This window comes from Bos indicus, chromosome 22, assembly GCF_029378745.1.
Source record: "Bos indicus isolate NIAB-ARS_2022 breed Sahiwal x Tharparkar chromosome 22, NIAB-ARS_B.indTharparkar_mat_pri_1.0, whole genome shotgun sequence".
NCBI classification, from domain to species: Eukaryota; Metazoa; Chordata; class Mammalia; order Artiodactyla; family Bovidae; genus Bos; species Bos indicus.
In genome coordinates, this window is record NC_091781.1 from 9589546 (window position 1) to 9605546 (window position 16001).

Here is a 16001-nt window from a genome sequence, read left to right on the forward strand (position 1 = left end):
CTTACCTAGTAAGATACAAAATAGGAGGAGAGAACAAAGGATTAGAACCCCAAATGGGCCAGTAGATTTTTGTAAACTGAGCTATTTTTTTCATTCTTTCTTGAATTGTTGGGTTTTACAGGCAAAAATGGGTTGCAGATTTTTTTTTAATTCAGAAGAGTTATTTTGGAAAAAAGAACAATAAGACAATAAAACATAGCTAAAATTAAATAACAATGGTAGAGAAACAAGTGTTTATGGAGAACATTTTTTAAAAACCCTCTAAATTTAGTCATTGTTCTGTGACTACAATTCTAGCACATTTGCTTTTCTATCACAGCATGTTGTGATTAATTATGAAACTGTTGTTAGAACTTCTGTGATTCTGGCAGGTATGTTCATGAATATGCAGCATATAAAGTTACTTGTTGGATACACACACACACACACATTGAGGGCAGTGCTGAAAATTTGGGAAATGCTAAAGCTTTCATGTCAGTTCCTAATCTTTTTAAAGGAAGGTGTTTTTTTCCAGAGCCATCCGTGTTTATTTGTTCACTTTTAAAAATTTATTTTTAATTGGAGGATGGTTGCTTTACAATGTTGTGTAGGTTTCTGCCTTATAACAGTGTGAATCAGCCATAAATATACATATACTCCTTCAGCCTCCCTCCCACCACCCCCATGCTACCCTCCAGGTCATCACAGAGCACGGGCTTGAGCTCCCTGTGTCATATGGCAGCTTCCCACCAGCCATCTGTTCTACACATGGTAATGCACATGTTTCAGTGCTACTCTGTCAGTTCATCCCACCCTGTCCTTTCCCTGCTGTGTCCGTAAGTCTGCTCTCCACATCTGCATCTCTGTTCCCTGCCCTGCACATAGTTTCATCAGTATTTAAAGGAAGGTGGTTTTTTTGTTTTCTTTGGCTACACCATGCAGTATTTGGAATCTTAGTTGCCCGACCTGGGATCAGTCTTGAACCTGTGTGCTCTGCAGTGGAAGCACAGAGTCCTAACCATTGGGCGGCCAGGGAAGTCCCATGTCAGCTCCTAAATGAGTTGAAATTAAGTCCGTTGCTCTTTACCTGTAGGCACCTTGCCCATCTCTTCACCCATATTCTGGGTCTTCTTTTTCTACCAATCCTGAGGGTGATTCCACCTTGAAACATGACCCACACCTCTCCTAACTTCTCACGTGTTAATGAACAGTTTTCAGTTATGGTTGGATTTTTTTTTTTCATGGAACCTCATTCATTGTCCCATGTATTCATCATGCAAACTTGGGTAATTCACCAAAGTTGTTTGGTGTGATGGGAGGTGAATGGACCAGAGTCATTGCTTGTCTCACTTACTGCTTCATTTATTTCTGAATAAGTTGCTTGGGCCCTCCGAACCCTGATTATCTTGTCTCTTAAAGTGCAATGAGGGACTTCCCTGGAGGTTAAGTTGTTAGAACTCCCACTGCAGGGGGCACAGGTTCGATCCCTGGTCAGGGAACTAAGATCCCACAAGCCACATGGCATGGCCAAATGAATAAAAAATAATAGAGTGGAATGAGATTGCACATCTGTGGGATTCTTGGAAGAGAAGACCCTGGGTGTGAGATGCTTGTTGCTGCACCTGCCATATTGGAAACCCATTTCTTCTCTCCCTCACCTCCCTTTTCCTCTTATCCCCTCTCTTTCATTTGCTTCTCCTTACCCTTCTCCTTTCAGCCCCTCATTCCTGTAACCTTCCTAGTGGCCCTGTCTTTCCTCTTCAGAAACACAACACAATGACACCTTTCTTCCTCGGAGGCCCAATGAGGTCCCAGTGATACTATTTTGTAAACTATAAAACACTCCTCAAATGGCAGGAGCAATAACAGTGAACCACGCCAGTATTTCACAGGACAAGACAATGTGTATTTGCTTCCCCATGACCAGATGGTTCTGTGATGGATTTATTATGCACCGCCTTCAAAATCTCAGTCCCCTCCCCGGCTGCTGTCTACTTAGAGAAGTGAATGAATGCGTGTTGTATATTCTGGTTGTACATATATTTGTGGAACAGATAATGATTCTGAGTTGGTGAGCAGCCCAGTGGAAGCAAAGCAAACGTACTGGTAAATAATGAGTCACTGAATGCCGCGGAGCTGTCAATGCAAAACAGCCCTAATCTCAGTGTAAGTTACCTCGCTGGTGGCTGCAAGGTACAGGATAGCACACCCAGGGCTCCATGGGCCTCCTTCTCCTGGTGCTGCTACGCACAAGTACTCCTAGCTTTGGCGAATCACCCTGAAGGTGGTGGCTTTATTTGCAGTATCTTAAATTGCTCTGGGCTTATTATACCGTTATTTTGCTCAACCAGATGAGTCTTAAACTGTCAAGTCTTCGCCCTGGTGAAGGTTCTGGTATCCCAGGGTTCCACTGGCCCTTGTCTTCAGGTTCCATTTTGAACATCTCTCAGAGGGGTTCTTTGTGTCCAAAGAGGGCTTGAGAAGTTTTCCTTGACCAAGGTATGGTCCCATTGCAGGCCAGCCCTTCGTGAATCCTGATGGGACCCCCGCCATCTACAACCCCCCAGCCAGCCAGCAGCCCCTGCGTAGTGCAATGGTGGGGCAGGCCCAGCCACAGCCCCAGCAGCAGCCCTCCCCGCAGCCCCAACAGCAGGTCCAGCCAGCCCAGCCACAAATGGCCAGCCCCCTGGTCACTCAGGTAAGAGCTGGTGGGAAGACCTGGAGGGGAGGCGCACAGAGATGGAGGTCACGCCAGCCTCAGACATGTGATGCGTCAGGAAGGGGGCTATTTCCCATGGATACCACCCCTGTCCACTCAACTCCATCATAAAAGCTGGCCACTGAGAGCCCTGGCTGATAGGCTAATGGGACTTCACCTGGATCCTTAAGTGTTGATAGATCTGAGCACCCACCCCATCCAGTGACTTGCATGCTGAGGCGTGGTGCTTGGAACAGGAATGACAAACGCTGCTTGTATGATCAAGGAGCCTGACTTGGGGACGGAACTCAACCCCATTCAGCCCGTTGTCATCATTCCCAATGCAGAGCAGTGCGCGTGTTTGCAAAGACACAATATGAAATGTCTTACCAACGGGAAGAACAGAAACCAGCTCATTCCAAGGTGGCCTGGCTGTTCACCTGCGCCTTGGACAGATGTAGGGCTCCCCTCCTGTTTTAGGGCAACACGTGGAAATAGCCACAGAAACCTGAGGTGTCCAGGGAAGTTGCCAAGGTGAACCTCAGTTTTCTTTTGTTTTTTTCTTGCTTCTTAGGAAAATTTTTCACCCTGGCAACTCTTAGCCTTTGGACTATATTTTTAGAGCCAGGGAATCTGACCACCAGCAGCAACATGAAAAGTCTCACAATATTTCTTAAAAAAACTAAATGAAATTCTTTAAATTCTGTAGTGCTTTACAGTTATTTCAGATGTTTCACGCACATGATTTCTTATCTGGGCAGCAAGCCTTCCCCAAGGCTGGCTGGTGCCAGCCTGCCTGGCTCTGTCTTCCCATCAGTGGCTGGCCCCCTCTCCAGATGCACTGAACCAAGACTGCCTGTGCGGGATGGTGGTGTGCTTCAGAGGCAAGTGGGATTGCAACCCCCAGCACTCACCTGTTAACCTGATCAGCTTTCTCTTTCCTCCAATCTGTCCAGGGGCTGCAGGCTTCCTCCCAGTCCGTGCAATACCCAGCTGTGTCTTTTCCTCCCCAGCATCTCCTGCCTGTGTCGCCAACGCCGCAGTTCCCCCTGGTACTGTATCTTGTGGGGATGATGTTTCTCCTGGGAGAGCGTGTTCTCTGGTTTTACTATTGCTGGGTGGACTGATGCTGGGTGGGGGGCCCTGAGCTGACTGTCAGCGGGAACGTGGTGTGTGAATGTCTCATTCCAGAACATTGCCACTCCTCTCCAGAAAGAATGCTTTCCTTTCTGTCATCTGTCCTATGTTTAATGCTCCTGCAGTCTGATACCCTTTTTAAGAGTTTACCAGCTTGGGACTTTTCCTGGTAGTCCAGCGGTTAAGACCTCTGTGCTTCCCCTGCAGGGGTCAGGGTTTCCATCCCTGGTCGAGGAACTAAGATCCCATGTGCCATGATGCACGGCCAAAAAAATATAAAAAGGCATGTACAAGCTAAGCAGGAATTGGATGTCCTCTGAGTTAGAAGTCAGGGGGAGAGAGACACATGAGTTTGGTGTGAGGGTTCGCAAATAACTTAAAGTCAGTATCTAGATGGTAACTGACATCACCTGCTGCTCCGGATACAGATGTTCCCCTAGTATCCCAGTCCTCCAGAGCCCTCTCATTTCCCCTCAATGTACTAGGTCCTTTTGGACAATGAGAGTGAGCATTCTCTCTTAACTTTAGGCCAGGCAGTGAATAAATACTCCTTTACAAGTGGAATTCCACCCAGCCTGCTGATGACTCTAGCCCTGGTTCCATTTTTGCAGCAGCCAAGGGCAGTACAAGTCCCTCTTGTCTCTCTCCAGTAGGCAGAGCCTGTGGGCTATTGTTGGTAGACCAGATGACCCTCTAGGATAGACCACCAAGTCCTTTTCATTCTACTGTTATTCTGAGGATCTTGAGCCCACAGTGAAAAAATAATCATTTGTTTCCATTGAAAGAAAGAAATACAGGTCAACCTATTGACCATCTCTGAGTTTAAAATCTATTTTCCCTTGTTACGTTCTCTTGTTTTGGACAGAGAGTTCCTTTCATTTATTTTTTCCCAAATCGTGCCCCCTCTGTCTCTGGTAAGGACAAGCCTGTGTCCTGCGTCTGCTTCTGTGTGCCCCTGCCATTCCTCAGCCAGCCTTGCTGATGTCCTGGTTTCTCTCGATGGCTTGCAGAGAGAGGATGTGGCCACGCAGTTCGGCCAGATGACCCTGAGCCGGCAGTCCTCCGGGGAGACTCCTGAGCCCCCTGCCGGTCCCGTCTACCCGCCGTCCCTCCTGCCTCAGCCCACCCAGCAGCCAAGCTACGTCATTGCTTCCACGGGTCAGCAGCTTCCCACAGGGAGCTTCTCTGGCTCCCAGCAAGTCCTCCAACCCCCTGCCTCGCCACAGGGATTCGTGCATCAGCCTCCACCCACACAGGTGAGTGGGACCCAGAGCTGGTAGAGCCAGAACACCTTGAGCTCGGTTTCCGTGTAGAATATCGCCAACTCTTCCCACCTCGGGCTTCTGGGGCATACTGATACTCCCAGCCTACAGGTCCTGGTCTGTCCTGTCCACCAGCTGTGCTTATGGGGCTCAGAAAGGAAGTTGGGTGAAGCGGACCTGTGTCCCCAGGACCAGAGGGAATGGCCCACTGTCTAGGCCACTGGTGCAGAGGCCATGGCAGAGCATCACCTCCTGCAGGATGAGGCTCACTATGGTGATGGCTCCGGGCAGGAAAGCCCTGGGGAAGGAAGCAGGGAAGTCAGCCCCTGGGGGCCTTGCATCTCTCCTGCTGCTGCTCTGGAGACATGTTTCCTTTCTTATCCATTCATAAGCATCTTTCTGGAGCTAATCGGGGGCTCCTCTCAGAATATAAAGGAGGAAGCTAAGCCCCCTCCACTGTACTCTCCTCTCCCCTGGGGGCTACGGCCTCCCACACCCGCCCACAGGTAGCCATTAATCATATTTAATTGACTTGAGGATGTAAGACACCACAGATCACTGATTTTTACTGTCTTCTCAAAGACTGATTATGTGTTACTCTTTACCACCAAACATCTCTGGGGCTCTCCTGGGCATCCCTTGCTGAATATTGCAAGTGATTACTGTCAAGATGTAAAATGCACTGAGGCGTTTTCTGGTCCATTTTCAAGGCATGCATAGCCCAAGCAAATTCCATGCTAATTATGAAATATCTCATTGGAGGAGCTGTTTCCAGTACAGTGTTACCTTTGTATCATGTGTGGCATTGCCTTAACATCTTGAATAAATTATTTGCTTTTGCAGCCATGCAGAATCCTCCGCCATGAAGTGATTTTCACCCAGTCATTCATTTTATCTTGAGTGATAATTATAGTCACCTCTAGCTGCCTTCTCTGCAATGTAGTGGTGTCACTGGTGGGGTTTAAAGTGAAAGTGGCTCAGTCGTGTCTGACTCTGTGACCCCAAGGACTTTATAGTCCATGGAATTCTCCAGGCCAGAATAATGGAGTGGGTAGCCTTCCCCTTCTCCAGGGGATCTTCCCAACCCAGGGATCAAACCCCGGTCTCTCACCTTGCAGGTAGATTCCCAGCTGAGCCAACAGGGAATACTGGAGTATTCGCCTGTATTCTTCAGAATACTGGAGCCACCCAAGAATACCGGAGTGGGTAGCCTATCCCTTCTCCAGTGGATCTTCCTGACCTAGGAATCAAACCGGGGTCTCCTGCATTGCAGGCAGATTCTTTACCAACTGAGCTATCAGGGTCGGGTTTAAGGAGATGTGGAAAATAATTTTAAGTTACAGGAGAACAGGCCTCACTAATATATTAATGATTTTAAGAATATTTAATTATTGGGAAAGAGAAGACTTGGCAGAATATTCAGTTGAAGCCTTTTTTAAAAAAAAGATGTCCTTGCTTGATTGAAGGAATTCCAGTTTTAGTGAGCAAAGATACTAGAGCAAATATTAGAGCAAAGACAACCCAGAGCACTGGTGTATCTGCAATGGAAATGCTCTCATTCTCTCTTTAATAGATTTAAAAATAGAGAGAGGGAAGGGGGAAAAAACCAGAAAACACATGTTCATGACCAGTCTGAACATCTCTGAACTTCTTTGTAAAAGAACCACAGGTAAAGGTATAGGATATATCCCACAGTGATTTTCAAGTTATTAAACATTTTAAAACTCAATGACTCGATGATGTATAATAATGAAAAGAACATGCGGTATGGTCTGTGGGCATATATGAAAATATGCTCAATTTATGCAGAAAAATGAACCTGTTTAATAACTATAAAGGTCAGTTTTGTCTGACTTGCCATGAATACCCAACCCACCAGAAGAGTGAAGCAAATATGCATGGACAAAGCAAAGAGGGCAAGCCATAAAACTCTCCATGCTCAAGCAGGTGGCTCCTCACTTTATTCCAAACAGATAAACCTTGTAAGCTGTGAATTGGCATGCCTCTGCTTACATTTTAAAGAAGTTGATAGAAGAAAAGTCAGAGGCCTAGAAATAAAAGGTAATTGATTAATAAGAAAAGAGCCTTCATATAAATGACCTGAGACAGGCAAGAAATCTTTCCAGGTCAGTAGACATTTGATTCGAATCTTACTGGAAGTAATTAGAATATTTTCAGTCATTCCCATTCAGGAGAAAGTGACAGAAGGTGACATAAACAATAATTTTGACCTATATCCCTTTCTAGACTGAATATTCTTTTTTAACCTATATCCCTTTTTAGACTGAATATTCTTTTTTTTTTTTTTTTTTTTTGGAGGGGAGATACTGGCTATGTGCCACTCTAATAAGTGCTCTGCTGGACCTGCCCTTATTTCATGATTTCATCCTCTGATCCTTTTAGGCTGGAGATTAGATTTCATGACTTACTTGTGTTTCCATTAGAAAAACGATTCAAGTTAGATGATCACATTTACGTGAAGTGAAAATCACTGTCATGTCTGACTCTTTGCGACCCCATGGACTGTAGCCCACCAGGTTCATCTGACCATGGAATTCTCCAGGCCAAAATACTGGAGTGGGTTGCCATTCCCTTCTCCAAGGGATCTTCCCAACCCAGGGATCGAACCCAGGTCTCTCACTGCAGGCAGATTCTTTACCAGCTGAGCCACCAGGGAAGCCCAATCACATTTAAAACTACCCTAAAAATGTGTTGTCATTGTTGACTGTTTCATTCACTCTTCTTGCATTTAAAAAAATACGAAATTCAGCACTTTAAAACAACAGGCATTGTCTAGCTCACAGCCAGGTCGGCAATTTGTGGCAGAACTCCGTGAGGATGGCCCGCCCCTTCACCACGTGGTGCTGTCCCAGGCAGCTTTACTGGAACTGGAAGGTCACGTGGGGCCTCACTCTTAAGTCAGAGCATTGGGATCTTGGCTGGGCAGCCTCTGGCCTCCACATGGCCTCTTTCTCCAGCTGGGCAGTCTGGACTTCTTCTCCTAGTGGCTAGGTTCTCTCCTGAAAGAGTGAAAGCTGCAAGTCTTCTTAAGGATCAGGCATACAAGCCTCAGAAATCATCATTCTTCTCATGGCATTGGTGACACATACATGGGCTTCCCTGGCGGCTCAGCCGGTAAAGAATCCACCTGCAATGCAGGAGACCCCGGTTAGATTTCTGAGTTGGGAAGATCCCCTGAAGAAGGGATTGCCTACCCACTCCAGCATTCTTGGGATTCTCTGGTGGTTTAGATGGTAAAGAAGCCTCCTGCCGTGCAGGAGATCTGAGTTTGATCCCTGGATTGGGACGATCCCCTGGAGAAGGGAACAGCTACCCAGTCCAGTATTCTGGCCTGGAGAATTCCATGGACAGAGGAGTCTGGCAAGCTACAGTCCATAGGCTCACAGAGTTGGACACAACTGAGCGACTTTCACTCACTCCATGCATATGCATGTAGGCAGGGTGGCCATCTTTGCAATTTACTGTATTCACATTATGTCATAAGATGACAATGTATTTTATGTGTAAAAACATTACTCCGTTTGCAGCCCTCATGTCCTGCCATTGTCCCCTTCCTTCCCCAGATGCCTGTGTATTATTATCCGTCTGGTCAGTACCCTACCTCAACCACGCAGCAGTACCGGCCCATGGCCTCGGTTCAGTTCAGTGCTCAGAGGGGCCAGCAGATACCGCCGACGGCGCAGCCAGCAGGTACTTGGAATCTGTTGCCCATTTCCTCCTCCAGATGAGTTATTTTGCACATACATCTCTCAGCTGTCCTCTTTGGATGAGCATCCAAGCTTCACAGTTCACATCAGCTCATTTCCCTTCCCCGGGAAAGATAACGGAGCATTTGATTAACTCTGTGTGGATAAGTGACAGGTCCCACGAGGTGAAACTCACGTTACCCGGCCTCCCCAGCACGCATGCGAAACACGGTCTATATAACTGACTTGGGGACCCTCTTAGTTTCCTCTGAAAGCTGAGAGCCAACCACCTCCCCATCTTCCTAGTTCATACTCTCCCCCACCCGTCTTCCCCTGTTCCTAAGGCTAGGGGACCATGTTAGGATGTTTCTGTAGCACCATAAAAAAAGGCAGTGTCTTGAGAAGAAGGTCACTGACACCTCAGCCTGTGTCCCCATGGGACTCGGACCTGGGCTCACAGTCTGGAGGGCCATTCACCGCCTGCGGCAGCCGCTGTGCAGTGGGAAGGGGGGCCGAGGCACTGTCCGAGAGTGAGTAGCAGGTCTCACAGTGAACCGGTCTCTTTCCCTACTGTGTCACACTCCTGACGGGACGCCGCCACCCCAACGGCAGCAGGAAGCCGGCAGGCGCGAGGGACCTGCGGTGGGGCGCACGGGTGTCCCTCCCGCTGCCCACACAGTAGGGGGAGCCGCCGATGGTCCTGCTGAAGACCCCCTGGCCGGGGGCCCCTGCCTTCCGTGAGTAGGGCGGTACGTTAGAGCACGTGTTCCCATCTGTCGTCCGACTTCCACACTGGATCTGTGTATGTGCCTCTGTAATGTGTGAGACGTGGGGGTGGGAAATATACAGGAAAAACACAGCTTTTGTACATTGTAACCAAAAGCACCATCCTTTCCAAGGATGAGTGCAAATCCCCACCTGAAGAATACTCATGCTGGTGGGGCTGGCATTTTGTCAGTTGGGAGGGATCATTTATTAACTGTGTTGGGAGTGGCTATCTGTTCTTTAGTTCATCTCAAGACCTACTTAACGTCTGTGGGAGAAGATAGGACATGTATAGCAGGCAACCAGACTTTGCCTTGTTTTCAACACTGTGTCAGTTTCGGAAAGAATATATTTCGACCTCTGAATTGACACTTTTGCCATAATGAGAACACTAAAGGATTTCTAATTATTAGTTATCTTAGGATAGGTGTTTGGCCATATTTTCTCTCCTTGTTGGAAAATGTTATCTCTTTCAAGCTGGTGGTAACTGTGCTGTCAATTTAGATAACACTCTCTAGTGTTGTTTGCATTCTGAACCGTCTTTTTTTTTTTTTTGTCTGCTCATGTTTATCAAAGAATTAATTTCTAATCTAGCTCTTGGTCCAGAAACTAGAGCAGTTTCCTTTTTGGTTACTGATGCCCTTAAAAGAAGAAAGATGTCAATGTCTAATTATAAGAAGTTTTAAAATTTTAGTTGAGTGCCACTGTTTGAGAGTTTTCTGAAGGATATGTTAGTCCTCTGTTGGCGTATAGTTCACATACAAGAATGCAGATCCAGGGCTGGAGCCAGTTGCACTGGCTCTGGGTCTGTGTGAGGGGCTGAATAAGTTGGATGAATGTATTAACTAGGTAACAGAATAAGATTTTTAGAACAAACTTCAGACTCTCCACAGCCTTCACTGATGCATGTTAGCACAAGGGAGAATCCATCTGGCCTTTGTTTCTTCTTTTTTAAACACTGTGGGAGAATTTGGGGATGCAGAAACACTCTCCCCATCTCAGGGAGACCTAACTGGTAGCATTTATGACAACCCAGTGGGTCTGACATGTCCCATGGCTCCACGTCACTAGGGAACTGCCGCCCCAGGGCGAGATAATGACACATAATTAGAAGAAGGCATTCTAAGTCAGATTCTTGCTCAAAATAGCAGCTGGTGCTTCAGGTGTCAAGGAAGTGAGTGGCAGTGTCTGTGGGGGGTGGGGAGATGAGAAACGCCAAAATGATACGTGCACGGCATCATCCTTGAAATTGATAACAGTGTGCACATGCGGGCCCTAAGCTCCTAGTTCAGGGAGCACGACCCCTGACGTCAGGCCTAACATTCCCCAGCGTTTTCCACCTCTCCTGAATTTACTGAGTGTTTGGGAGGGCAGCTGGTCATCTCCCTGAGAATCACCTCTGCTAATAAAACCCAAGGAACACAGCTCAGCGATGGCTCCGTGATGGTAGAAGGGGCTCTGGGACCCTACAGCTGGGAAGCTTTTAGCCGAGCTTAGCGGCACCAACAGTGACTTCCGAAAGGGACATGGCGAGTTATTTGGGGTAGCCGCTGTGTCGGTGGACTCTCTTAGAGAGAGCCTCCTAAGCCTGCGTGTTAACCAATTTTTATCATAACAGCATAAATATACTTACTAGTTTTGCCTTTACTTCCTGGTGTGGATGATCCTATAGAAATTAACATGCTGGTAACTAAGCCAGCATGTTACCAAGGCAGATAACACATAACTAATTCTCTAAGTACACAAGTTGGCCTAACAGCAGAACAACTTGAAAACCTGGACTCTTGCCTCCCAACTCACGTGGGCTTCCATGTTATTTTGCAGAGCTGGTCAGGAACAAATGGCAGAGAGCAGCTGAGACATCTGCATAGGAATCACACATTGGGAAGGAAAAAAATAAGAGTTCCTTTTAGATCATGTCTCCAATTCCAAATTCCCTTTTTAGTTGACTTAAAAAGCAAAATGTATGTATATATAGCTTCATTCTTGGTTCTCCAAGATCTTGGGCATGTCCTAAAAGCAACAAAAATGAGCTTATAAAGCCCCATATACCTTCCTAACTAGGCATTTGGGAATGAATACATCCTAATTTTGGTATTAGAGTGTACTGCTGGTTTCATAAAATAAATTAGAAAGTGTTTCCTGCTCTTCTGTTTTCTGGTCCAAATGTGTCAAGCTGGTGCTAAATCTTTAAATGTTGGTTAGAATCCTCCAGTGAAACTGTCAGAGCCTGGGAATTTGCGGAATCAGAAATATTTTGCTTTCTTTTTATTTGAAAATAATGTGTGGAACTTTTTCATTATAAATTCATTATGGTTATAAGACTCTTCCAATTACCATTTTATCTTTGCTGAGCTGTGGTAGTTTGTGGTTGCTGAGGAACTGGCCCATTTCTTCTAAGCTGTAGAATCTATGGCTATAAAGTTGTCAGTAGTTCTTTCCTATTCCTTTGTTTTTCTTTTGTTTTTTGTTTTTTGGCTGCACTGGGTCTTTGTTGCCACTCGGGGGTTCTTTGTGGTGGCATGTGGGCATCTCTAGGTGTCTGTGCCGGTTCCGTGGATGTGGCCCACAGTTGTCCTGTGGCATGTGGGATCTCAGCTTCCAACCAGGGATTGAACCCGCATCCTCTGCATTGCAAGGCAGATTCTTAACCACTGAACCACAGGGGAAGTCCCTCCTTTATTATTTTTATAATAGCTGCAGAATATGTTGTGATGTCTTGTTCCACCTTGATAATGATAATTTTTAAATTCTCTTAATTTTCATAAGAGCTTCCCTGGTGGCTCCACTGAGAAAGAGTCTACGTGCAATGCAGAAGACTTGCGTTCAATTCCTGAGACTGGAAGATCCCCTGGAGGAGGAAATGGCAACCCACTCCAGTATTCTTGCCTGAAAAATTCCATGAACAGAGGAGCCTGGCAGGCAGGCTACCGTCCACGGGGTCTCAAAAATCAGACAGTCTTGCTAAATTTATCGATTTTGTTGATCTTATCAAAGAACTGCCTCTTTGTTTCATTAATTTTCTCTATTTTTTATTTTCAATTTTATTGATTTCTGCTCTTACTTTCTTCCTTTAGCCCTATTTTGCTCTACTTTTTATAGTTTTTTGAGGTAGGAAGTTGGATTATTGATTTAAAACCTTTGCTCTTTTCTAATGTAAGATTTTAATGGTCTAAGTTTCATTGTCAACTCTACTTTGGCTGTGTCCCCCATATTTTTATATGTCATATTTTCATTCATTTATATGTATTTTTTTCTTTTCTTGGAGATTTCCTCTTTGACCCATGGTTTATTTAGAAGTGTGTTGTTTAATGTGCAAGTGTTTGGAGATTTCCCTGTTGTATTTCTGTTATTGATTCTAGACTTATTTCATTATTGCCAAAAACTATAATTGATTTCAGTTTTTATAAAATTGTTGAGGTTGGTTTTATAGCCCAGGATATGGTCTCTCTTGGTGAATGCTCCTTTAAACACTTGAAAAAAATGGGTATTCTGTTGTTGTTAGGTGGAATGTTTTATACATTTCAATCAAATCCTATTTATTTTGTTGTTCAGATCTTCTATAATTTTGCTGCTTTTTTATTTGCTCATTCTGTCTGTTGCTGAGAGGTGGAGCTTCACAACTCTCAACTATAAGACTTCCTAAAGTCCTGAAATGAATCTCAAGACAAAGGTTGCCCCCACCCCCAACCCCATACCCCTGAAGTCTAAGGATGGAGGAAGGTCTATAGCTATATGGAGCATGTTGGTTCCTTTCCCAAATCAACAAGAAGTGCTTCCTTCCCTAAAAGAAGCTGGAAGCATTCCACAGAAATTCCATTCCATAGTCTGGAAGGGAAAGGCCCTTTGACCACTGGAGTTTGGGTAAGGTCTTCTATAAGCTCCTGCCGTGTCTCTCACACACCAGGCTTTCAGCCCTGTTGCTTAGTGGCAGTAATATGACTTTAGGTCTAGGTATAAAAATCATGAAGCTAACTGCTTTACAAGGGACAGTCCAGTGGTCTGCTTTCCTGATAGAGCAGAAGATTCTGTATTCTTGATTGTCATGAAAATAAACTAACACAATATTGTAAAACAGTTATCCTCTAATTAAAAATTAAAAAAAAAACTTAAAAAAAATAGAATAATAGGAAGAGAACATGGATGGCTTCAGAGAAGAAAGGGGGGAAAAAAACACGAAACTTGCTGGAATCTTACATTAGCCTAGATTCTAACTCCTGTGGGTCATTTGAGGTGGATTCTGACGATTGTGGAGATGCCTCTCACTTCTACCTTTTAAATCCTTTTCCTCTCCCATGTTCTCCTGCTCCCAACCATCTGCTAAATGAGGCATTTTGGATAAAACCTATTTCATAGAGCGTTTTCCGTGACAGTGTTTTACTTTTAAAACTGTAGTTCAAAAGGAAACAATGAAAATCTTAACACACTTACATCGTATTGCAAAACCCCCTGCAGCTTTTGTGGGGCTTCTGCAGGCTTACCTAATTTACTTCTGCTCTGCTCACATCTATGTGCTGGGCTGGTGAGACTCCACCCTGCCTTGTGATAGGAAAGTTGGGATTTCTTGCAGGAGGAAATGGTGGAGGTCTTTAGAAGTTTTTAAACTTGATTCATTTTTTTTTTTCATTAGTATTTAAGGTAAACCTCACGTGGACTTTATCTTAAACTCAGCTCATCAGTCATCATGAGATTTAAATAGCACTGACAGAAATGGAAGTGGAAGTTAAACACTCAGTTTTGCTAGATGAGGAAACCAAAGATCAATCTCCTGCCCAATGCGGAGTCTCTCTTATCAGGGCCAGGGAGCATGTGCACATGAGTGAGAGAAAAATGTGAAGGTTTAAAATATTAAATGAAAACTGCTCACCCCTCCAGACATGACTGAGTGACTTTCACTTTCCACCCCTCCAATTTAATCATCAAAAGATCATAGTAATTCAGTGTTATGAAATCAAGTCAAAGCCTAACCAACCAATCCACTTCAACAAACAAATATACACGTTTTCAAAGTTTGAATGCCCAAGGACTATGTCGTAGATCCATAGTCAGGGATGCCATAAATTTGGATTTTCTTTATATTTGTTTGTTTCTTTTTGGCTGTGCTGCATAGCTTGTGGGATCTGAGTTCCCTGCCCAGGGATCTAGCCCACGCCCCCTGCAGTGGAAGCATGGAGTCTTAACCACCGGACCCCCAGTGCTGTGCTTAGTTACCCAGTCATGGTCGGACTCTTCGCAACCCCATGGACTGTAGCCCGCTAGGCTCCTCTGTCCACTGGGATTCTCCAGTCAATAATACTAGAGTGGCTTTCCATGTCTTCTTCCAGGGGATCTTCCCAACCCAGGGATCGAATCCAGGTCTCCCACACTGTAGGCAGATTCTTTCCTGGCTGAGCCACCAGGGAAGTCCCCTATTTGGATTTCCATATACTGAGCAATTTGGGAATGTCTGTAAAATAATAATGCTCCCATCATAAGTCATACATTGGACTAGTTTTGATAGTATTCAGATGGCAGGGAATAACCAGGCCCTGGAAACCTACCCACATCACCCTTTGGCTGTGGCAGGGCTTTCCTTTAATCATTTTAGTTGCCTTCTGGATGTTCAACAATGGAATGGGGTTGAATGGCATTCCTGGCAGGAAGATAGAATTATCTGTGACCTATGTGTATCTGAAGATAAACCAAAGCCTGTGCTCCTTTCCTGATAGGAAAAGCAACGTCTTATTTTTTTCTTTCTTTCAGGAGTAATATTTCTTGTTGCAATAGCATATTGTTCCTATTAACAGCTCCTACTGAGAAGGAAGATTATTGCCTCTTTAATGTTGTTCTGAAACGCATTTGGGATGGGGCAAAATGCACCTTAATGGAGTCTATAAATTTATTTAACCAGATCAGTTGCGTGAACTTGACAGTGACTCCTGTCCTTCTAGCCTTACTTATTAAGCAGTCAGTATCAATGTAATTGAGAAGGGTTTTATCTTTAAAAACATTTTCTCCGTCTTTGTTCTTAGGATAATATTCCTCATCTTGACTTCTTTCCCTCTCAGGATTGGCTAAGCTGAGGAGACAGAGCATCAGAGATCAGAGCTAAAGAAAGAATGTGATTGACTGGTGTGACCAATAAGAGATGCTCATTTATTGAAATTGGGACCTTCTCTTTTTATCTTAAATTTATTTCCCAAGTTTGATGATTATTTTTTAAAAGAGAGAACTATTTTCCTAATTACCCTTCATATAATTTCCATACATTTTAATATTTAAAACCTCATTAATCTATTTTTTTTAATTTGAGAAAGAATATATAACCAATAATCACTCAGAGAAGCAATGCAAAAATTTTTGCACTTGACACCTCTAAGGAAGTGATTGCGCTTTGGATGTCTGCATTATTATATTCCTAAGAGCAGAGGGGGTAAATTATAAAAGAGTTACAGGAGAATTTAATTGTCTGAT

The 16001-nt window shown here is 44.7% G+C and overlaps 1 protein-coding gene across 20 annotated transcripts in view; it reads left to right on the forward strand.

Annotated features, from left to right (window-relative positions):
* The window catches only part of ARPP21 (cAMP regulated phosphoprotein 21), a 164064-nt gene that overhangs the window by 101587 nt on the left and 46476 nt on the right, over window positions 1-16001 (forward strand). For all 20 annotated transcript variants that reach the window (XM_070777372.1, XM_019984570.2, XM_019984574.2 and 17 more), the window contains 4 exons: window positions 2496-2677; window positions 3634-3729; window positions 4825-5070; window positions 8661-8787. In XM_070777372.1, coding sequence (XP_070633473.1) covers window positions 2496-2677; window positions 3634-3729; window positions 4825-5070; window positions 8661-8787 — 651 coding nt within the window. The remainder of the gene's footprint in view (window positions 1-2495; window positions 2678-3633; window positions 3730-4824; window positions 5071-8660; window positions 8788-16001) is intronic.